Below are 23,470 nucleotides of genomic sequence, written 5' to 3'. Positions count from 1 at the left end.
CAGGTGATTTTCTTTATATGGTCCATGGGGTTCAGAATTATCGAATTGTACTGTAAGAAGCCTAGGATCTGTGGTGTGACCGCATGATTTTCTCCCAGTCGTCATTGTCCTCACCCATCATCTTGCATCTTGTTTGTCTTTTGGTTACAGATGCTTCAAGGAAGGGCCTAGCCTTCCACTTGCTTGCTTAACACCTAGCATAGGGAGGCCTTAGTTCTGATTTGGGCCACTGTGTGCTAGTCTAAATAGCAATAATCTGATAAGTGAATGTGTGGAAAGGACACAGTCAACTATGAAGCTAAGATTCTTTGCCTTTCCCCTACTTCCTAATTAGCCCTTTTACAAAAGAAGAAGGGGCACCTTTATTATTTATGATCTCTACTCACTGACAACATTTGTTTTCCTAGTGTTCATCACAACAGCTCTGAGGTGCCCAGCAGGCAGCTCATGGGCTAAGAGATGTACAATCAGGTTATTTTGCACTTTCTATTCCATATTTATAAATTATCCTGCCCAGTGCCCCACACTCAGTTACAGTTAACAGCTGAAGGGTTCTATCATGTGAGCAGAAGGTCTGGGCTCTTCCTTGACAAAGTGATGTCCTGAGAATGCCTGTTAACAGTAGCACAGCCACAAAAGTTGTGTTAAACAACTGGGAAGGATGGGGCAAAGCAAAGCATGGTGAGTGTTGGGCAACAGCATGTTCATCCAAAAAACAAATTTAATTCAGAGAGAAGGACTCTTCAAAGCCTGTACCATTAAAAGACCTAATGAGTCCAGCATGGGAACAGTCTGTCTTACCTACAAAGAGGCCGTGTCTACACAAGTCATTTAGTACTTGCATAACCAAGTACTAAATGGCTGTGCAGTACCTGGTGTTACTACGCAGTAGCATCCCTGCATGGTTGCCTGGTGATGCTTGCTGAGCAGTAGCTCATTACTTCTGGGCAGTAGCATCACATTATGGTTTGTGCCCCACAATGCTATTGTACAGTACTAATAAGCTACTGCATAGTAAGTGTCTTGTCGATGCAGCCAGAATGTTTCAAATGTATTTTGGAGGTTACTTGAAAGAATTGCTTATTGGCAAAGCAGCATCCAATAGTCAAAATTTTCCTGCTTCGTCAACACCATTCTCTTCCCACATATGGAAAAAATTGAGCGGGCTTGAATGCTGACACTGGGCCAAAAAATTGCAAATTGGGATTTTTCTACTTTTGCCTCTTCCTAGTGTTAGTCACTAGCTATGGTTATTTCAGGAAAATCGTTCTTTTGGATGGCATGCATTTGTACAGTGGCGGCTCAGTTACCTTTTATTAAAATGTGTGAAAAACTGTGGGATTCAGACTAAAGCTGTTATACTCCCTGATTATTTAATCCAAACAAACCCACCTCCTGCATGATTCTGAATGTGAGTGAAAGAAAATTCAGAAGAGAAGAAGAATTTTGCTTATGGGCCATTTTTGAAGAAGGCAGTTAGCCTAAACATTTATCTACAACACTTTAGTTTCATTTTTATGACTCCGGGTGCTGCCTCCCTCCTGGTATCAGCCCATGTGGAATTTCTGAAACCCTCAGAAAGGTCAGGTGAGGGACACTCATTCGACACGTAAACTTTGTGAACATTATCTAGACATATGGCACAGTCTGCATGAATGTTCTTTTAGTAAAGTGATCTTTATAAAAGAGACTGCTCTGGGACTCTAGATCAGGCTGAGTCTGTAAGTGTGACCTTTTGGGAGATGAGTTGAGACACAATGCACATTGTACTTCTGTAATGTGGGCTGTGGAGCATTTGAATTAATCCCTTTGTCATGTTGGGACTCCTGCTGGTAAAGTACTGGACTGAAATACCTCAGATACATTTGCCAAGCACATAGCCAGCATGGTACTTTGTGGAGCTGTCATAAACTAGCAGTCTGGAGACATGAAGAGGGAAATGTGAATCCCTCTTTCTCAGCAGACGGAGGAACAGACTACAGGGAAAGGCAGTTTTACATCTTGGAGCAGAAGAGAGTAAACATTTCCAGGGAAATTCCATTACACACAGTGGGCCAGATTCTCATTAAGTGTAAATCAGTTATGTCAGTGGATCTATATGTATTATGTTATGAGGACCTGGCCCAGCATTCCCAGCCACCCCATGTCTGCCTGGTGGTACCTTAAACTAGAGAAATGCATCTGGAGTAACTCTTTTCAGAACCAGTTGATTTAGTCTGGTATAGAAGTAACATAGATGCAAGAGGAATTGGACTTGGTGTATGCAGATGCAGAAGGGCTGCTCTGCAAGATCAGCAGAGACTGTCTGTATGTTTAGGAGCCAGTAAAAAGCCTACAGCTTGTAATCAACCCTGTAATTACATGGAATGAGATGGCTCCATCAATCTGTGAACATGGCTTTCCATCTGATAGTCAGAAATGATAGAACAAGGCCAAACTCCGGCTCTGCCTCACCTCATTCTGCTTACAAGGCCCCACCATGCATACATAGCCTGTTCTGGGTGGAAAGGCTAAGATTTAGCTTGGTTCACTGAGCTGTTGAAATATCAATGAATCTTTACTAGCAATTGCTGTCTCAGTGACTCTTTATTGATCATTTAATTTTCATCTCCAAACAAGTAGGCATAAATAATTTTCAGCCCTTTAAACCTCTTCAGTTTCCCCCACCTCCCTACCATGTAAATAGCTGGACATGAAGATTAACAAAAGTAAATGGATGTTTCCCTCTCAAGCACCCTGTGGCCTGGGGACAGTTATTAATAGCTGAAATAAAAGACGTGTTTCATAACTGTCCTCTTTGCTCCTGCTTCTCTGCCAGCCCCTTCCCCTGGTCCCTTGAGAAAAAGTGTGAGCTCATCATTTTCCAATGCAAATTCAGAGCTTGGTCTGATACTTGGCTGCTTCTCCTATCATGGATGGAATATTCATTCTTTGCTAGTTGTGCTTGTGCAGTACTTAAGAAACAGGACTGTGAAAAGCAGTTCTGACACTTTCTGTATGTCCTTGAACTGTATCTATCTTCTGAATCTCTCTGTATGGCTATACCTAGTTCCCCTCACTAGTTGTTTATGAGTCTCCTTCCTGTCCCCAGACAACCACTATCTTAAAAATTTCCTCTACACTAGTGGATTTGTGATGCTGTTTATTTGGAAGCAAAGTGGAAAGAACTACAAAGGGAAAACAGAGAAGGGGAGGAAGTGGGAAGACTCCAAACTCATGCCTTTTGGGGTCCCAGCCTCCAAGTGGCTGGCAGCCTACAATGAATAAAATTAAATTCTCCTTTAGATACAGGAGTGGGGGCTATTATCTTTTGAACCTGTTTTTCTTCACTTCTGCTTCTGTTGGGTACTGTTAGGCAAGCTGACCAGAGTGGCTAGAGCTAAGGGTCCTGGCATATCATCAAATGCCAGGCAGAGGACACAAACCAGAGCCCAGTAGTCTGAGATTCCAATGCCATGAGTGAGACCAAGAGGCAAATTCAGTAAACTGACTGAGCCAAAGTCAGGTACCAAAGGTCTATACCAGCATGCAAAGCAAATGGATCAGGAACCAGAGGCTGAAAGCCAGATCCCAGTCTGAAATCAGAACCCAGGGAAAGGAGGTTGGAACAAGGCGTTCCTCTGATAATTCAAGGAAGCCATTGATGAGTGCCAGATTAACCCTTTCCTGACTCTTAAAGATGCTTTCCATAACATGCAGTCCTGACAGTGGGGAAGACTGGACAATCCTCCAGGCTATGCTGGGATGAGGAGGATTCAGTAAGTACCACCATAAAACAACACCCTTGAAGGCTATCTTGACCTTTCTTCATCTGAGCTATCACAAAGATGACATCTGGGTCAGTGACTGCAAATTGACATTCATTTTGTTGTTCCTACCAACCATCACCATTTTCTTGCCATCTTGGGAGGTTGCTTTCTGAAGCAGAACCTTCTGTCATGCAACGGTCAGACAGCTAGTTGTGGCCTCTGCTATGCAGGATGTCAGACCACATGAATCTGTGAAACTGCCTCTAGAACGGTCAACCTGACTATGCAGATCAGAGTCTCCTAAGTACTTTTGAGGCCAAATCATCAGAACCAATGTGACCAAATGTCTGATAAAGTTTTCAAACATTCTCACACTTCTCAGACTGGCTAAAGGGGAAGACTGTATGTTGGGACAGGTGTATGATGTAAAATATTTTCATTTTTTTAAAGGAAAAAAATGGGTACCAGCCTAGCAGTCCTAGAAACTAAAATAATCTATAGGTCCGCATAACAAGGGCAGAAGCTGTCAGCTTCCTTACTAATGGGTCCCACTCCTTTTATTTACCTGCTTCATGGGGTGAGAGACTAGTTACTCCCTGTGCCCATCCTTGCTAGGACTGCCAGCAAGGGCAGCACTCAGCATGCCGGCCATGTGGTGGGGATGCAGGCTAATGATCACCTGAACCAAGACCACAATATTGGAAAAGCACTTTGGAAATGGAAGAGAGGGTGAGGAAAGCCAAAGAGTATCACTGCCATATTGTGGTTCTCTTGGGTGACGAAAAGGAGCTATCAGCTGTTAGGGTGGACCAAGGCTCTGTGGAGGATGGGAGTGGAAGTGAACCATGTGAGTGGAATGATAAGAGAAACATGGCATGAATAAGACTGAATGTAATAACTGTATTGGGTGTTGATGCCTCTGAGGCCCTTGAGTTCTATTTTATCCTGTATCTCAGCTCTTCTTATTACAGAAGGAAGTACTGTGATGCAGTGAGTTACAGCTGCCTGAGCCTACACCAACCTAGCCCTGGCATCAATCAGAACAGCCTACCTGCTGTAAATGATGTGTGCTGCCATAGAGGAACAGAGCTTTGCTGTGCCCTGCCATCCCTTCAGCCTGGCTTTGCCCTTCACATGCCCCCTTCCTGGCACTGTCCTTTGCTTGAGGAATGAGAGGGTCATCTGACTTCCTTTGGATGTATGCCAGCAGAAAATTCCTCTCTGTAAGGGGAGAAATGAATGTATTTTTCTCTGATGTAACAATTGTTTAGTCACATAGTCCTTATGGTGGCCAGCCATGCTGTTCACAGTGGCTATCAACAAGATAATGTCATTATGATCTTCTCCACAAATCCAGGCCCCAGTCACCTGTGCTAAAGGCAAAACTCCATGGTTTCAGTAATATTTAATCTCTTGTGTCAGTGTAATCATGGGGAGAGACACCCCACTGATCAAATGGAAAAAAAGGGGGTTAACTCTCTCTTTTGTTTTCTCTAAAGAGGGGAGACCACAAGTACATACCCTCAAGAGTGCAGGGATTTTTCAGGAGTAATTCTAGGCCCCGACTGTAGTGACTGATGTCATTCTCCCAGGGCACTGTAGGAGGGCTCTGAAGACATAAGGGTTTTTTTGTTTTGCTTTTTTACTAGGAGTGAGCCCTTCTCTGTAAGGAGGGGAAGTAGCAGTCTCTTCCATAAAACACTTAATATTAATTAGTCCTCCTTTTGTTTATGGTTGTGGAGGATCTTAGGCAAAGGGATGCCCTTTCCCAAACTTTCAGGTGCTGATTCTCTTCTGGCACCAGTTGTTTAATATTACTCTTCCACTGACTACAGTAGTGACTCCAATGTGTAGGCAATCTTAGAACATGAGCCTGAGTTTACATCTCTGGCTATAGTACAATGTGGTTAAAATTGAGGAGTTTATGGAAGAGTGGAGTATTTCCCATTACAGCCCATCTATCCTGGTCTGACAGCAATAGCCACAAGACAAAGACAGTCACATCTCTTCTGCAGGGAACATGCTCCACCAGTGGCCACTTCCTTATTGCTTGAAATGATTCAAGTGCTTCAAACTTAAACAAGTGCTGTTCTAAAACACACTGAACTACATCGCCTGACTTCAATTTAGTGACCACAGAAGGACAATTTCATGGGGTTTAAACACCAAAGGGATCATCAGATCATCTTGTCTGACCTCCTGTATATCTCAAGCATTACATTTCACCCAGGTACCCCTGGATTGAACCTAATACCTTGAGTCAGACCAAAGCATTTCAGTCTTTAGGGGTGCCTATACATGAGTGCAGCGGCTGCTCTGAAGTGCTGTAATTGCAGTGCATTGAAACAGACTCGATTACTTGATTAATTAATTATCCATTAATCAATTAATTAATTACTCAATCGCATAATGACCATGCTCCAGCTAGCCTCTGCATCTCATGTATCAGTGTCCCCACACTTCAAAATGGTGATAGGGGCACTTTTTCTAATGCTCGCCAAACAGACTTTAGATAAAGTGCCCCCACTGCCATTTTGAAGTGTGGGGATGGTGATACTTGAGATGCTCCAGGCGCTTTAAGTAGAGCGGCCCTCAAAGCCTCTCTGATTAAAGTGCTCACTCCCAGAGCATGTATATAGATGCCCTAGAAGACTAAACTATTGTGTGCCATGGGCAGAAAACAGAAAAGACCAAGGAGCTGCCAATTCCTAAGACACCTGTAATAGTGGGGAATTGATTAGGTAGAATATGCCCAGATGATCCCACCAGGAGAACCATGTTCCTTCCTGCTTCACCATTCTTGAGTGTTTGTTTTTACCACAAATGCTCTCTTTCAATTATTAAACAATTGGCACAAGCCTTGGTTCAGGAAAGCCCTATGCCCTATTCAGGACAGCATTTAAAGCCGTACTGAAGTTCCATAAAACTACTGGGATTTAAGTATGTGTTTAAATTCCATCCTAAATTGAGGCCATAATTTCTCCCTTGTTGCGTGGTGATGAGCAGTCCTCGTGAGATGCTGAGAATGCTCACCTCTCATTGCATTAGGACTTAAAAGTGCTTTGCATCTCACTTTAAGTCAGTGCTTTGCAGTACCTGCTCTTTTTGTAACGGTTGTATTGTCTTAAAAATAATACTAAATAATGTACCAGTAATTAATTTTTCCAGGATTTGTGTTCCTTGAGAAAATTCATGTCTCTGAATAGGTATCCAGTACCCTAAAGATTAAATCCTGACAAATAAGGATTTTCCATCTTTGTGCCAAAGCTTCCAATCCATGAAGGTAGCTGAACAAAAGTAGGCAGAGTAATTTTCTAAAGCAGCAAGGAGATGTTAAGCTAATTACCAAGAAGGTTGCAATTTTAATTCTTTTTAGCTCTTTCTACACTAGCTTTCTTTTTTTAAATACTATTCTTGATTCAAAACTTTAATTCTGGGCGTACATTTGGTGCCCAGATGGTGCAGGCACACGCAGAAGCCCATCACGCTGTCAGGGCAGGCGGATACATATGTAAATATTTTGCCTTTTTCTCTATAATATTTGGCTTTGTCTAATCTAATTGCTGTCAAAGGCAGAATGCTAAGAACACTTAAGAAAAGCAAACAATAAGGACCTCCAATGTTTGTGCTGCACTAACTTTGGAAGATGCTAACAGTCTGGGTTGTAACTAATAATTTTGTTGCATAATGCTATACTCACACTGTGAATTCATGGTGTGTTGTTTCATTTCGTGCCAAGTAATATTTTATGACCTAAAGCAGTTTAAAACCTACATTTCTAGAGGCATGAAAGCATATTTAACCCTTTGGAACTGGGAGGCAGGCCTCTTGACATCACCTGCCAACTTTTTCATTTGTTTTATGTATATATAGTTTATAGCTGTTTTTATTATATTTAATGTATCATTTTATATATTTTAATACATAAACACTTCCATCATCTGCTATGTATCAAGAGCTAGCTCCCTGTAGAAGACAGTGCATGACCAGTCAAACTGAAAATAATCTGCTTATTTCTTAAATACCAGATTGAAAGCCCATCAACAGAAATAGAAACTTGACTGCAGTGGGCTGTGACTTAGACCCTTATTGCTTAGCAAGATGCTCTAAAGAAACAAATGTTAGGGAGGGTGCTGGAGAAAGAGCTATAGGAAACCCTTCTGGCTTTGCAACCATCCTCACATCCCTGAACCAGCATAAGCCATCATTTATGGGAAGCAACCACACTCCTACGGGCATTCCTTTCATTGAGGGATACCTTAGGAGATTGAAGTACAGAGTGGAAATTATTGCAGGGAGAGGGGAATGACTGAAGACGAGTATATAATGTCACCATTAAAACAAACAAAGCGGCATCGTAGACCTCTATTTTCTGCAGCCAATATGGGAAATTTCAGCCACAAAATAAAGGGAGTACTATACTAGTTCTTCCATCCATGTTTACATCTGAAGTTTGTCCTTTTTTGGTTGGCATGCATTGCTTTGTCAATTTCTATAGCGTCCTATTCTGGTTCTACCCTTCCCATAACAATGGTGTTTGTGTCCCTTCCAGAGGAGAGCTAAGTGATATGGCAAGTATCTGTCACAGGTGGTTTTCTCTTTTTTTCCTTTCTCTCTTCAGGGGAGAAAATCATGTGAAGATTGGTTTTCATAAAAAGTCTTATTTTACATTGGCTGCACTACATTTTTTCTTAATGAAGGAAAGATAAAAAATGTGCTTTGTATAAGGCTAAGTGGGACAGCTGTAAAGGGGCCAAAGACAGACCTAGCAACCCTGTTGGATTCAGTGGAGTGATGTGAGGAATAAATTTGTATCTAAATGTTTGTCTGGCAGCAGAGCTCAGTTTGGAGTATGGTTAGGAGGTCACGTTGCTGTTGGGTAACAATATTTCATTGCTTTTTCCTTTTTGCCTTTTCCAGGAGCAATTGATCAGTGCACATATATCAAGTACCACTACTCCTCAGCGACAATTCCCAAGAACCTCACCTACAACATCACCAAGACGATCCGCCAGGATGAGTGGCACGCCCTTCGTAAGTGTTTCAAGCTGCCTTCTTCCTTTCTCCTTGTGCTCAGACAAAAGGGGGTGGCAAGCAGTAAACATGAACTGGGTTTTTATAGACTACCGTGACAGAGGCCTTTGCTCATGTGCAGGTAGATTGATTTGCTGCACATATCCCTGGCTCTGTATATTTCTATCACTGACTAGAAATTCTGCATCAGCATGAAAATGTGTGTGGGGGAGAGGTTAAACATTCATACACAGAGATTAATATTGAATTAAATATGACGATGAATAACAAAATCAATGCTGTAATTTCTAATTCAATAAAATCTTCTGCATTTGAATATTTCTCCATGCATTTCATGCTGCAGCAGCATTTCAGGCTTCCAGCAGAATTTAGGAGATGTCCATAGCAGAAAGTTCTGGGTTTTGCAACTTCTGAGAGTAATAAGAATGCTGCTCCTTACAGACTCAGGGATGGATTTTGGCTTCTCCTGATAATTGTGGCCACTGGCCACCAACTTGTAGCAGTTGCCAAAGCAATAAAAAATGACAGGGATGGAATTGTCTTGACATGCACAGCTGGCCTTAAAGATTTTCTTCCTTATGGCCTTGGCAGTGGAAAAGGATTTTCTCTGACAAAATGAAAGTGTTAGGATTTCAAATGAGAGGGAAGATGGCACAAGAGAGGGTTTTGGGAAGGACTGACCTACCCCTAGAGGAGATTGGATGCCCTTCACTCTTCTGCCTCTGTGAAAGCAGCAAGCAGCTGTTTGAAATTAACAGGGAGCAGAAGTGATAGATGATGACTTTGGGGTGAGATTCTGAAAGGGACTGAGTCCCCACAACTCATGTTGGAGTCAACTGATGAGAAACAAGTGAGGCCCCTGGCAGTCTTACAAATGGAAGCCCCTTCCACAGTGGCACAGATGTCGCTGTTATTTTTTAATGCTCTTCATAGCCTTAGGGAGGGCACAGCTCAGTGAAACAGTTTGTTTCTCATGTTCCTAAGGCCAGACCTTGTCTGAGATTTTGGTTAGTGATGCTTCAGGGTCCAGACAGTCAAGTCTGGACAAATATTAAGGAAATTCTTGAGGGCCTTCCTTACTGAATTTCTCCTCCTCTTTAAAAGCTGCTAACGGTATTGTCAAATATGTATATTGGTGGGAATGTGTGCCTCTGAATGAATTTATTAAATTCAGTTTGCTAAATGAAAGAAAGTATGAACCCATTCCCTTGCAACTCTTCTGCTCCAGATAAAGCAGTAGGAGTCAATCCTGCAAAGTACTGAGTTGCTCTCAGTGCCCCTTAAATCGAGGATGCTCAGCACTTCTCAGGTTTTAGATTCTGAACAGGTTTCCAACTTTTACCTTTAAAAGGCGCAGAGTGTCTTTGTTACTCTAACTTTGTTCATCTGTTAAAAAAACAGTTGTAAAACTGGGTTTCAGGTGATCATAAGAAAAGTGTGTTGGGCTGTGTGTTTTGAGCTTTGGAGGTTCCCTTCCCCTCTCTTTTGAGTAATAATGGCTGTTTAATGTCATCACTCCCTGCTCATCTTACTAATTAATGAAAGAATTCCTGTCTGGCTTTTTTTCTTTACAGAACATGTATCTTTAAATAAGCAGTGTTTTGCATTATTGGATGTTGCAATAGCATACATGGATTTTATTTTGATTTAAGTGTAATTGCTGCCATGTTTGGCCTTGTTGGTCCCTTAGCATGTTTCTCCCCCTCCTCCTCCTAGTGCTGAGCTCTGTGGGGGAAATACAAAGTGTCAGCAGCTGACTGCAATCTTTAGTAGCACATTCTGCAGTCTCTGAAGTGGCAGTCTAGACACAGTGTGCTCACACATTTACATATCCGATTTGGTCCGCGGTGCTTTTGGGGTGAGGCTGTTGTTTATTTCCTCACTGTGGAAGGTGCAGGGAGTATGTGGGTGTGCACACATATTTCTGACCTAGATTTTCCTGCTTCTTCATGAGTCAGATGAGTGTAGGTAGGTTGTTGTATAAGACAGAGATGTGATTCTGTCCATCTTTGCAAAGGCAAGTTTGGAGAGAAACACCCAGACAATGCTGTGTTTTCTGTATGTCAGCTGGCCTTGTGCTGTGTCTTTAGATTGCCAAGTATTGGATTTGTGGGGCTTAGCCACTGTAGGCTGACATGTGTGCTTAAAAATTAAGTCATGCCACACTTACGTTTACTATTTTAAGTTAGATGTGATTTGTGTGCCAATTTTCAGTTTCAAAAGATAGTAGTGGATAAGGCTAGCTTCATTAGCAATCTTCTGTCTGTTCTAGATGGTCTTAATTTCATAGGACTTCATGGTAAGGTTTCATCCACAGACCTTCCTACCCATCCCCCTCGCCCATGGACAGTAGGTTGTACACCTTATTTCATCCACATCACCACCTCCAGTTGTGGGCCAGGCTATAGTTATTCCAGCTGCTGAGGATATTTCTGGACATTTTTCATTTTAATAGATCCACTTTTCTCAACCCAGCTGGAATCACTCAAGAAATAGCATGTATTTGTATGCTAGTTGTAGCTGTCCACATCTAGAACAGAGGAATCCAAGGTAGGGTGTTGGGGGGGAATTGTTTTTGGGGGGAGGGGGGCTTAGTAGCTACAGGCAGCAGAAACCAAATTATGTTTTGTGGTGAACAAAACAAGTATTCCATTGCTTCTCTGTCCATGGCTTCAGTCCAGCTCAGGGTAGTTGAGACCAGAAGTGGTTGTAATCAGATGACTATGGAGAAATGAACTGGTGATGCTGATCTGGTCTCATGTCTTTGATACCATCACAACAATTAATACTGAGTAGAAAAGCCTACAGAAGATGAGACTTGAAGATGGAACTCCCTTCCTGTTTTTAGTGCTGATCCTTCCCGGCAAGAGTGAAGGGAGAGTGACAGCTGCATGGAGAGATTTGAGCTATTTCTCTGTTTGGGCTACCCATTCTGTGGCTACACGGGGTGGAGAGGGGAACTGGGAAAGGGTATATAGTTCAGTAGCACCTCACCCCTTCCTATTCACCACTACCCCTTCTCCAAAACGGAGGTGACCCTAGCTGAAGTTGCTGCTTCCCCTTGTCACCTCTGTGTCTCTGTAGCAATGGTTTCCTTTTCCCATGCACAGGAAGCAGATTGCTTAGCTGGAGCTAGGAAGGAAGCTAGGAGGTAAGTCTGTTGCCTTTGCTACAGTTCTGCTTGACCTCCTAACAGGCTGTTAAGTGGGGAAGTGAGAAACAGTAAGACCCCTGCTGGTGTCCCATGGTTTGTTCTTTCTCAGACCAACAGTCAAAATTGCTGCTCTGCTAAGCTACTTCTCAAGTGTGGGAGTGAGTGGGAGAATGATCACTAACATGAGGCAGAAGACCTTAGTGACACCAGTCAGCACAGTGGAGCTGTCCTCTAGCTGTCCTTTCAGCAGTGCACCAGAAGAATCCAGGGGAGAGGCTGGGCCCAGAGGAATGGCTGGAATGGACTTTAGCAGTTTTGATTTTAGGTTTTTCTCATTCTGTTTGACATTTTCAAGATGGAACCTTTGCTCCAAATTGATCGCCTGTGGCAGCAAGAGCTGGGGAAATAGGAATTTACTTCTTTACAGTCAGTTCCTCTCAATAGTTTCTGGTTTAAATAGGGATGGAGGGAAGGGTGACTGTAGGTATGCTATTTCTCTCTCATCAAGCAATAAATATTCATATAATTAGACAAAACTAATATCTGTATGAGCTGGGAGAGGAAGGGAAGAGGGAAGGAAAAGAACATTGTGTCCAACAAATTTAGCATGCACAGCTGTCTCTTTCTGGGAAATGCAAATATGCTGATAAGGCCAAGATATTGTCAGTGCATTTCGTAAATATTACGCTATGACCAAAGCAGTGTCTACTGCATGGGTGTCCAATCTGTACCATGGGTGCCAGAAGTGGCATGGGCAGCCTCTCTGTGTGACACATGGCAGATCAGGGAGGGGGCAGGCAGCAGTGGCAGAGAGGGCAGGAAGCAAACAGCAGGACAGCAAACCAGGCAGGAGGCACAGGGAAGGAAGCATAAAGTAGAGCAGCAGATCAGGCAGGAAGCATAAGACTGGAAGCAGAAAGCAGAGCAGCAGAGCAGGCAGGGGAAGGGGATTGCAGTGGCACTTGGGTGGGTGCAGGGCGAATTTCTGGCATGCCCCCCTGTTGGTCTACTGCATAATAAGTCAGTCTTGAATTTTTGTGTCAGAAGATTCTAAGGATCTTTGGCAATTTCATCTAAATTTTAAAAAATGAGGTTTTTATTGAATTAAGTCTGAAAATAGATAATCCAATCAAGGCAGTAAGCCCTGTGCTATTTGCTTGGATATCAGAGTGAATGCATTTTTGTGCTTTTCCCCAGTTTTCTTTTTGATGTGCTCCATCTAGCTGCACTGGCAAAACTTTCTAGTGCAGGGGTGTCAAATTCATCTGGCCTCAAGGACTGGATGAGTGGTGTGGGGCTGGTCCATGGACCAGGTAAATGGCATGAGGCTGGATCCAGCCTGTGAGGGAAGGGATCAAAAAGAAAACTATGGGGAACAGCATAAAAATGCATTGAGGCTGGATCACCCCGCTTCCCTTGCATGCTGGATCCAGCATTTTGGCTGGTCTGGGACTATGCCACATGTGGTGCCAACGTAGAACCATTCTGGGATGTGTGCCACATGCAGTGGCACTCCAGCTAGTTTGGGACCCACTTCAGCTAGTTTGGGACCCACATAGCTCGCCCCAGAGAGGCCAAGGTGGGGGATTGCGTGTGGCCTGGGTCCCAACCAGCTGGAGCAGGCACCACACGTGCATGTCCCAGACTGACCCCACACAGGCACCATATGCAGTGAGGGTCTTTGGCTGGCCGGAGTGAGCGTTGTGTGCAGCTCACATCCAGGCCCAGTGCTCAGGGCTGGTTCAACACCCACCATATGGAGCATGTGGGTGAACTCTGGGCTCAGGACTATACCAAGTGCTGGTTGATAGGGCTCCTTGGGCCAGATTTGGCCTGCGGGCTGGATTGTTGACACCTATACCATAGTTTACGTGCAGTTATACTGGCAAAATAGAATGGCAATGAGTATACTTTATTTTGTTTGGATTTGGGGCACAGCAGCTAGTTCTGTGCTTCACAGAAAAAGAAACGAGTGCCAGCTGACTGGAGTGACAGTGAAAGCATCAGAAAGAATGTAGGAAGGCACCCCCACTCTTTTGAAAATGTGATAAACAACAGACAACTTAGGAACTATTTTGTTCCTTTGCAGTATTTGGATGTTTGTCATTGCTGAAGCCAGGATACTCAATAAGATGGAGAATTAGGGTGAGATTGTCACAGGTATTTAGGCACCTAATGATGCAAACAGGTGCCCACTGGAATTTACAAATATGCTTGCAAATATGACTAAATTCATCTAGTTTACAATAGAAGTTAGGTACCTGCATTAGACCCTTTTTGCCATCCTCTTTAGGGCCTACTTGAATCTTTAGGAGCCTAAGTACCTTTGAAAACATGGCCCTCAGTTTGGTCAAGTATGATTATGACTACTCCTGAATGTCCATATCTTAATCCAGTTCCACAATGAACCCAGAACAACTGCTTTTGACAAAACATTTCCACCTGAGAGTCCCAAAATCTGTTTGTAAATATTAATGAATTTAGCTTCACGGCAACCCTGTGAATGTGATCACTCCCCATTTCACAGATGGGAAAAGTGAGATGCAACAGGTTAACTGACTTGCCCAAAGCCATGCAGGGAATTGACAGAAAAAAAAGAAGAGAATCCAGATCTTCTGATTCTTAGCCCTGAACTTGAAACACTAGCTGTCACTTGTGACCCAGATCCACTTTGAGGAAAGCAGGTAGCCAAAGCATGCAGGAAAGGGAGGAGGGCAGCGGAGGGGGAGAATTACACTACACTACACAGCTACACTAGCTGACTACTTTTTTTGGTAAGGAAGTACAGGAAAGTCTTCTGCCTTCTGAGAGGGGGAGGGGAAGACAAATAGGACCCTCAGAAGGTCCCTTCCCTGCAGGAAGCAGAGTAAGGTATTGCTGTCTAACAAGTTTGAAAGGAAACAAAATCCTCCACATGTTCCTAGTTAATATGATTTTTACTTCGTGGGAACAAAAAACAACCCTCCCACCTGCTCTTCCCACATGGAGATAGCAGGAGCAATAGGAAAAAGCTATGCAATACCCAGCCTGTTTGTAATACAAAACACAGGCCAATGGCCCTTTCCAGGGCTCTCATCGTAGGCATAGAGATCAGAAGTAGATGAGAAATGCTTCCTTCTCTCCAAAGATCCCTGGTCTTCTGTTTCACAGAGCTCCACCGTCTTCCATGTTAGATACAACTCTGTATCTTGAAGACTTTTATTCTGGCTTTCCTGTTATAAGCTACAGTTTGTCTTTAGGATTAAACTTGGCCGTAAAGGGAAAGAAATTGTTGCCTCTTCTCCATCAGGCTTGCCGTTGTCACCTAGGCCTTTCCCTTTAACAGTGATGGATGAGAAGCTGTGTGTTGTGTTCTGGAACATGTGGCACATGCTACATCTGGGCAGAAAAAGGGATTGCTATGGAAACTGATCTCCCTTCCCTGCACAGCTTGGGTAGGAATGGTGTCACCGGACTGCCTGAGAGAGAACCAACTCACAAAGAAGTCGCTGCTGATTTCTGGAAAATGTTTAGCTTATTCTGTTTTTTTGGAAACAGTTCTGGCACTATGGCATCTCCCTTGCATATTTCTTGCCCCTCCCTGATCATGATTACTGAGGAGGTAGAAGTGATTGTAGAGTTTTGACGTGCCCAACTCTGTTGACAGTAGCAAAGGAACCATTATGCTTTGGCATGTTAATTGGAATGACAGCTGCTTCTACACTGGCTGAGTTCTTAATTGTCCTGTATTTGTAGTATCTTCAAAGTGATTGGCATGAAAACAAATTGTGATGTGAAAAGCAGAAGCCTGTGATGTTGGACAGAGGCACAAGCGTCAGGGGAAGATGAGGAATCAATACAGTATTGTGATAATGCTAATATTTTTATTAATATAGCATCTTCCATGCTGGGATCTCAAAGTGCTTTACAAAGAAGCATGTTTTGAAGTTCACATTGCTGGCATATTATTATTGATAATTATTTTCCCATTTAAGGCTTTGTAATAAACATAATAAAATACTTAAATGCCACTGAAATAATAAGGAAGCCTTGTCTGTGAAGCTGATGCACAACCCAGCAAGCATCACAAGGGAAAAGACATGAAGCTCCCCTTCCTGCTCCTTAGGAGCTAAACACTTTGACAGGCCTCCCCAGCCCCTGGAGCAAGATGCTGAGGTTGGTAGACAGGTTCTGATCTTCTGCTTGGAAATGCATTAGCAACACCAGTAGGCCAGTGGGCTGACCCTTCCTGGTATTTTTAAAAGCAATGATAAATATTTCATTGTAATGTCTGTAGAAAGTGCTGACCCTAGAGAATTTTTGACTTACTTTATTTTTGGGATATAATTGAAAGTAGTGTTCATGGGTAGCTGAAATAGTCAACCTCCATCTTTGTCTTGTCCTCTCATTTCCTACTTTTCCCACATCCCGTTATTCCCTCTTTCTACTTCCAAAAGAGATCTGTTCTTTTTAAATTTGTAACTGAATATCCATATTGAGATATGTCCCAAAGTGTGACATTACCATACCACTTAATACCAAGCAGCTGATGTGGCAATGGCAATCCAAATGCATTACTTGCTAAAATTGGGGGAGACAAACCAATACAAATATTAGTCAGCAGATGCTCACAGACTTTGGAGGTCTGATGTTCTTGATTTCATAAAATTCACCCCATTTCTAGCCATCAGGACATAGCGGAAATCTTTCTTCTTATAATCTCCCTCCACATGAGTTTCTGCTTGCAGGGTCTTTTCTTGGTTTTCTTCTTATTGCCACATATGATATAAAAGTGTATTTTGGTACCCAGGTCTATTCTGAAATACACACAGGATTCCCCTGTCTCTCCTGCTGCTCTTTCTCTCAGGAGCAGTTACATGGCTGTAATCCCCATCCCAGATGAATAGCCTTTTTGTCTGTGAACTAATGTTCAGGAACAATTAGTCCCTGCTTGTACAGTTTCTGCAACTCCCTGAGTGCATGTACACATGCATTTTACTGCAGAGTTGACTAATTAGTTCTGCAGTAAAGCATCACTGTCTACACATGCATCTATATTAGTGCACAGTAAGCTAATTAACTTTGCTGTAGGATAGTACTGTCTGGGACAAGTACTATCCTACAGCAGTCACTTAGTGCACTGAAATGCACGTGTAGACAGTGACTGGGCCTGGCTGGCTTGGGCAAGAGGGTGCTATAGTGTGGGGGTGCCTGTCACTTTACCCTGCACTTTAGCATCCTTGTGCCCCGGTCAGCCCCTCTGCAGCATGTTGACCCCAGGAGCTGAACTTCTGGACTCCCTTGCCACCGTAGGACTGCTCCACCTCTCCTCAATGCGCTGCAGTCCTGGGTGCATGTGTAAATGCTGCTCCTGGGAACAGTAAACGCTGACATGAACTGCACTGGAATTTATTGCTATGTGCTAATTGCATGTGTAGATGCACCCCCGGTGTCTCAGGAAATGCAAAATCTTTGAGGAACTATGGGTGGGGCTGGTAGGGCCATTTACTGAGATGGCCTGACACTTCCCATCATAAGAAATTGTTTTTAGTTGTTTTATGGTTTGGGGGTTGATTTTTATGGGATTTTTTTTAGCTGTATTTGTAGATACTCTTTGAACTTCCTATTTGACTGGGCTGGTTCGCAGTATTGAAGAGTGAATCACCTTTTCACTCTCATTCTTAAAAAGAGGTTTAGGGTATTTAGGGAGATCTCTAACATTTAAGCAGGACTGAAAACAACTTTTCACCCCAACCTTATCTGCAGTATTCTAGAAAGGAATATTAGGGATTTTTTTCCTGTTGCAATATGGAGATGCTGACAAGTAAAACATACCTTCACTAATAATTTCAAATAATTCACTTAGTCAAAATATAGCTTTATTAATATGCATGTGGTGCACTCTTTCTCTGTGTCTTTCTCTCTCTCTCTCTCTTGAGATGTTCTCCCATGTCTCTTGACTAATCAAGAGTGATGCTTTGTGCATTCTTAGGGTGAGAACATGGCAAAGAACAAACAGGGTGGTCTAATGGGTCTTTTTCATCTCTCACTTCTATAATTTTTTATTTATATACCAAGTTAATGCCTGTTTTGTAATGATTTATAGTTCCTTCTATTTATATACCTATCTGATGCAACTCCACATGCTGTTTGTGAGATGAAATCTGGTCAGTTAAATACTTCAAGGTGATTATGTGCCACACACCACACATAGGTTTCTAATGAGAAATAAATACTTCTTTGCTTCAGTGCAGATGGACAGACTTTAAAGTAGAATATGTTGGTGATGAGGCTATAATGATCTACTCTTATACAGAAATACTTTAATCCAAATAGAACGTTTCAGGAATCAAAGTTATACAAACCAATGTGACTTTGACCCCAATGAAGGCTTTAAGCTGAAACATGTAGGTGATTTTTAGACTGTGATAGTTATTATGCAGTGGATGCCATTATAATTACTGTTCTTAGATTAAGCTAACTTTAATTTTAAATCCATATCAAAGGGCAAATTCTCATTGACACCAATGCAGTGTTGCATCATTTTGCTACTTTGGAGGTGGTTTATGCAGAATGCAGTTTTGCCTACGTTAAGGTTTCTTAACATTGCCAAAACCCGAGTACAAATGACTTAAGGTTTTTTACCATTGTGTTTTTCATCCTTTTATAATATCTCCCCCCGCCCGAGGTTGCATTTTCAGTGGTTACCATTGGATCTATGGTAAGGATAACATTTTCAACTTCAGCAGCACAAAGATTAACACATTGATGTTTGATGGCTGGACAACAAAAGCAAGTGTTAGACATGAGGTAGTCTGTAGATTCCAACTAATAAATTTTATAAATTAATCATTATGCCACTACTTCTCAAAAAATCTGCCAATTAAAAAAACTGTTTTCTTATCACGGCCTCACTGGTTAGTTCTAGCGTGGGGAAAATTGGCTTGTGTGCTGTTCTTCACTCTCTGGTTGCTAAGTGTCAATGAATCTTATATTTGCCTTAAAGTTTGTATGGAGTTCTCTGATCCATTTTCCTTAAATTAGTAAAGCCATGTCTATACTGAAAACTTGCCAGTACAGTAACTTTGGCTAAAGAGGTTTTTTTACATGTTTATGCCAGCAAAAAAGCCTTAGTACAGATGTAGATATACTGAGGGGAGAAAAAATGCTTTTGCCAGGATAGTTTATTTTGTTTGGGGAACTAATATAAGATATAATAGTAAATGCATTCTCTTTTTTTAACAGTTTAAGATGGATTTTTACTAAGGGGTTTGCTGCAAAAGCTCTTCCAGTCTTACTATACCAGCAAACCTCTTCTGGTGTAGGCTAGCCTCAGGTCTTGTGTTGAACTTGAAGTAATAAGGTCTGTAGAAATGCTGGATCAAACTTTCATCTCAGCCAATGAAATATAATAGTGTTGACACCAGTTTAACCAAAATTGAAATCTGGCCCCTTTAAAGTGTTTAAAATAATAGCTATCTAAGTACTGTTGTTTGGTAACCACTGTGAAACTGTTGCAGGTAGCATCACTAGAAAAGCTTCTGCTGTTACCTCTCAACATGTGTTAGAAAGGTACAGCTTGGGCAAAGCATTAATATTTATTGGGCATGCAGGGAAGGTCTTGCAGGTAGTGAATTCCATCTAGCATTGGAAAGACATAGGATCATGTGAATCTATTTGTCATCTAGTCCGTGACACTGTCATTGTAAATTATTCCCTACACTTACATTCTTCAGTACTTTGTCCAGGCAATTTTTCAATGATCAGGTGATGGAATTTCCAGTGCTTCCCCGAGAACACTGTTCCTCAGCCTAAAAGTGCTCACTCTCCAGAGATCTTTCCTTACATCCAACCTGAATTTTCCTTTCATGCTTTACTCTCAGTTGCATCCCCAATAATTTCTCTTCTTTTCTTGGTGTTTACATGCTTCAGATACTTCTAAACAATTATCCTATTCCTGTGCTTGTTGTAATTTAGTTTTTGTTCACATCTCTCTGGGCCAGGAGGAACTAGATGGAATTGTTGTAGTGCTCATCACAAGACCCTTGATTACCTGTGTGCATCAGAGTTTAGCTATGCAAGTTAAGTCTTGCCCACCTCCAGGAGCGGATGTCACAGCTGGTTTGGGAATTGGGAAGCGGGGACATAAATCAGCTGTAGGTGTCTCCAGTGGGACGTTACAGTTCAGTCACTCAGATCTCATCTGGCCAACATAGATATAGGTCATTCTTAATGGAGACTGAGCGTGCGAGTCCCTGCACATCACTACAGTTCTGACAGCTAATATAAGTCTTTCCATCATTGGTATATAGTGTTGATCGATTCTCTTTGTCATATATATTTTTATATATATAATTGTTATCATTTCTAGCTCTCTCAATTCTGTGTCCATCCAGTTTGCCCTCTGCTTTTCAGCTTATCTTGTGATATTTTTAAAAACTTAATTCTCACCTAGGGATCCTGAGGAGGGGAAATCAATGGGAGAATATCACTTACTGTAAGAGGGTCTCAACTCTGCCATACACAACTACAACTGTGAATAATTCAGTAGGGTCCCAATCTCCTTTTTCCTCCTGCAAGGTTGGGCTAATTAAAATTGTAGGAGATGGAGGCAGCTGAGTGATACTATCATTTATCTGATAATATCTATAGCAATGTATTAGCTCTGTGTTAGTTCTGTCCCCCTCATCACATATATTCAAGCATTAAAACAGGGTCTTTCCTTTGGGGTCTGTTCTGCTGTGTGTTGTGATCACATGTTTGTACTCAGCCATACCTTTCCTGTTATTGCTCGTTAGATTGTGTTGCTATGGAGAAAAGATGTTAGCCACCAAAGCAGCACAATGTACAATCTTTTAGCCAGTGTATAGGAGAGTCAGTAATAGCATATAAAGAATCTGTGGGGAATTGCAGGGCTGGGAAGAGGAAGAAAGAAGCTGAAGCTGCTTTTACATCAGCCGTGAGAGGTAGGCAGGGGGTATACAAATGATGTGAAATCAACATCCAGGTTCAAAATGTAATGATGTAGTTTTCAGTATAAAAAAGAGTCAGCTCCCTAAGGTTTTGCAAGTTTGATTTTTAGACACCAAGGAAGTGAAAGTGGACATATTCCAGTATTCTGCAATATCCTTCTTTTCATAAAAGTAATTAATATTAGTACTGTAGTTAATTTGTATAATTGAGATGTAAAGAACCTTTCCATCCTTAGATCTTAAAGCACTTCATAAATATTTCTCCACCAAACACCCTTATGAGGCAAATAGGTAGGTAGGGGACTTATTAATATGGCATAGGTATTACTACACCTATTTTACAGAAACAAAGAGACAGAGATGGTAAGTGGTGTGCCTATATCCAGGAAAAGCCAAAAATGGAACTAAGATCTTTCAAGCTGTGAACATCATGCAGTGCTTTCTCTTTGTGTCATACATTCTACACCATATGTTTCCTAAAAAGGACCATTGTATAACCTTTTATTAGGAATATCAGGTTCATAAAGATATTTAAAAGAAAACCAGTCATTTGTAAATGAATGATTACTGCCTACAGAATCGTATTGACTACATATATTATTGATTTTTTTCTCCTTGATGTAATAGCCAAGGTTTTCAAAAGTGAGTAGTGATTTAAGGTGCTCAAAACAGTGGGTGCCTGGAACCTTCTGAAAAACAGGCCCATGAAAGTATCTTCTTTGAGTCCCCAAAATCAATAATCAACCATTAAAATTTACTACTCCTAATTACTTAAAAAAATGGGTCTATCTTGAAACAGGTGTGGAAAACTGGGAAAAAAATCTTTTGGAATAATTTATACTACTTTGCACCAGAACTTTGGTCCTTTTGGCATGAAAGGGATGTAAAGCTTTCCTAACTGGGCAGCTGTCTGACCTAGGCTATTTAATAAAGTCATTGCAGTCAGCTCAGCATCCACTGCTAGATATCATAGGAGGCATAACAGGGACATAAACAGCTGTGTGGGTGAAAGAACTGCTATTGCATTCTTGTACTTCTGGCTAGGTAGCACACTCTTTGAGGCAGCTAACAGCTAATGCATGCTACTATTCTCTTTAACTGACTTTACCTTGTGCCTGGGCCAAAACCAAAACCTTATGCCTGGCTGGCTTCAGGAGCAAGGGTGTCTCTTCTACTAAGCACAGCATATCTGGATTTGTATGTATTTGCTTTATTTCTCCTCCTATGTTCTTTATTCCTGAGGACTTCTGAATGACAGTAGGAACTTTGTTTCCTAAATATTTGAACTCCCATCATTTATACCCCATCTGGAGTCCCAATCCCCTGCTTGTGACTTCACCATGTGATGACATGGAAATGGCTATGGTGTTATCGCATTTAGGGGATTGTGGTTTCAGGGAAGAACAGGCAGGTTTTCAAGCAGCAGGAGCTAGTGCATTTTTACAAAACAAAATTGTCATCTAAAAGTCTTTCCTAATGAAGAACAAGGGATGAGAAGTACAGAAGATATTTGACATGGCAGGGGGACGGTTTCTCAGTTGAATGCCTCCTGGAAAACTCTGGAAGTGTCAGAGGCTCTGGAAGGAGCTGAATTGACAGCTCTGCTAATTGAAGCTCTTTGTTGACAGACCAGGTTTAGCACAGGCAATGGCAGTGCAAGCATCCCCATGATGCAGGGGTGGATTAGATCATCCAGTCCATCTCCTCTCCTCTCATTTGTCTGATACTGTGATTAACAGTCTTCCCTTAGCCATCTGACAGCTGCATGAGAAAACGTCCCCAGAGGCAAGGAGAGGACAGAGTTTCAGCAAGAGCACATTCTCCATTCTGCTGGGTAAGGGGCTGAAAGGTCTCAAATTGCTCATGTAAAGGTCTCTGTTTTTATCACTGTTTTGGGGAAACAGTCCATCAGAAAAGGGTGCAAGGAAAAAGCGACTGCATGTCATCAGTTTATTTGCTTCAGGGTGACCTCTTGGCTGGCAACTCTTTTCTTTTTAGAGCAGCCAAGTTGTTTCATGTTATGTACCTCAGTGTTGCGTCAAACAATGGGAAGAATTAATATCTATAGGCCAAAGAGGTCAGCATTTTCACTGCAGCTTGGAAGGAAGAAGATCAGAAGCTGGCCTGCTAGAAAGGGTGCATGAAGATGGGAGAACAGGTCATATACCAGCAATAAGACACACACCCTCCAGCTTTCTGATGTTGATAAATGAGAAAGACAAAACTGTTGCCTTGAGCAGTTTTCTGACGGTACTTCCAGCAAAAACGGGGGTATTGATACTCTGTAATCTCTTCATTCCCTAACACCAACAGACATGAACAGAAAAAATGTGCTCCCAGATACAGAAGTCTGAGAATCACTGGCCTAATGGCAATGCACTGACAGCAAAAGTGCCTTGCATTGCTACCATGTTATCCTTCTGGGGAGGCGTGGAGTAGCGTTGGCAAACTCTGTGAGGATAAGTGCAATGGGAGCTTTCAAAAAAAGATTCAGTGCTGAGGACCAAATAGGCACTAGGGAGAAGTTCAGAGGATAATAGAGAATCCCAGGGGAAGCTGCCCACAGGAGTACAAATAAGAAG

The 23,470-nt window shown here is 42.1% G+C and overlaps 1 protein-coding gene across 1 annotated transcript in view; it reads left to right on the top strand.

Moving 5' to 3' along the window:
* Positions 1-23,470, top strand: part of TMEM178B (transmembrane protein 178B) — a 339,581-nt gene that overhangs the window by 112,928 nt on the left and 203,183 nt on the right. Inside the window, exon 3 of the mRNA XM_019544677.1 lies at positions 8,670-8,783. Within this exon, the coding sequence (XP_019400222.1) occupies positions 8,670-8,783 (114 nt within the window). The remainder of the gene's footprint in view (positions 1-8,669; positions 8,784-23,470) is intronic.

Source organism: Crocodylus porosus, unplaced genomic scaffold, assembly GCF_001723895.1.
Source record: "Crocodylus porosus isolate Cpor-Errol unplaced genomic scaffold, CroPor_comp1, whole genome shotgun sequence".
NCBI lineage: Eukaryota > Metazoa > Chordata > Crocodylia > Crocodylidae > Crocodylus > Crocodylus porosus.
Note: the sequence above shows the minus strand (reverse complement) of the source record. Positions and strands in the feature narration are given on the sequence as shown.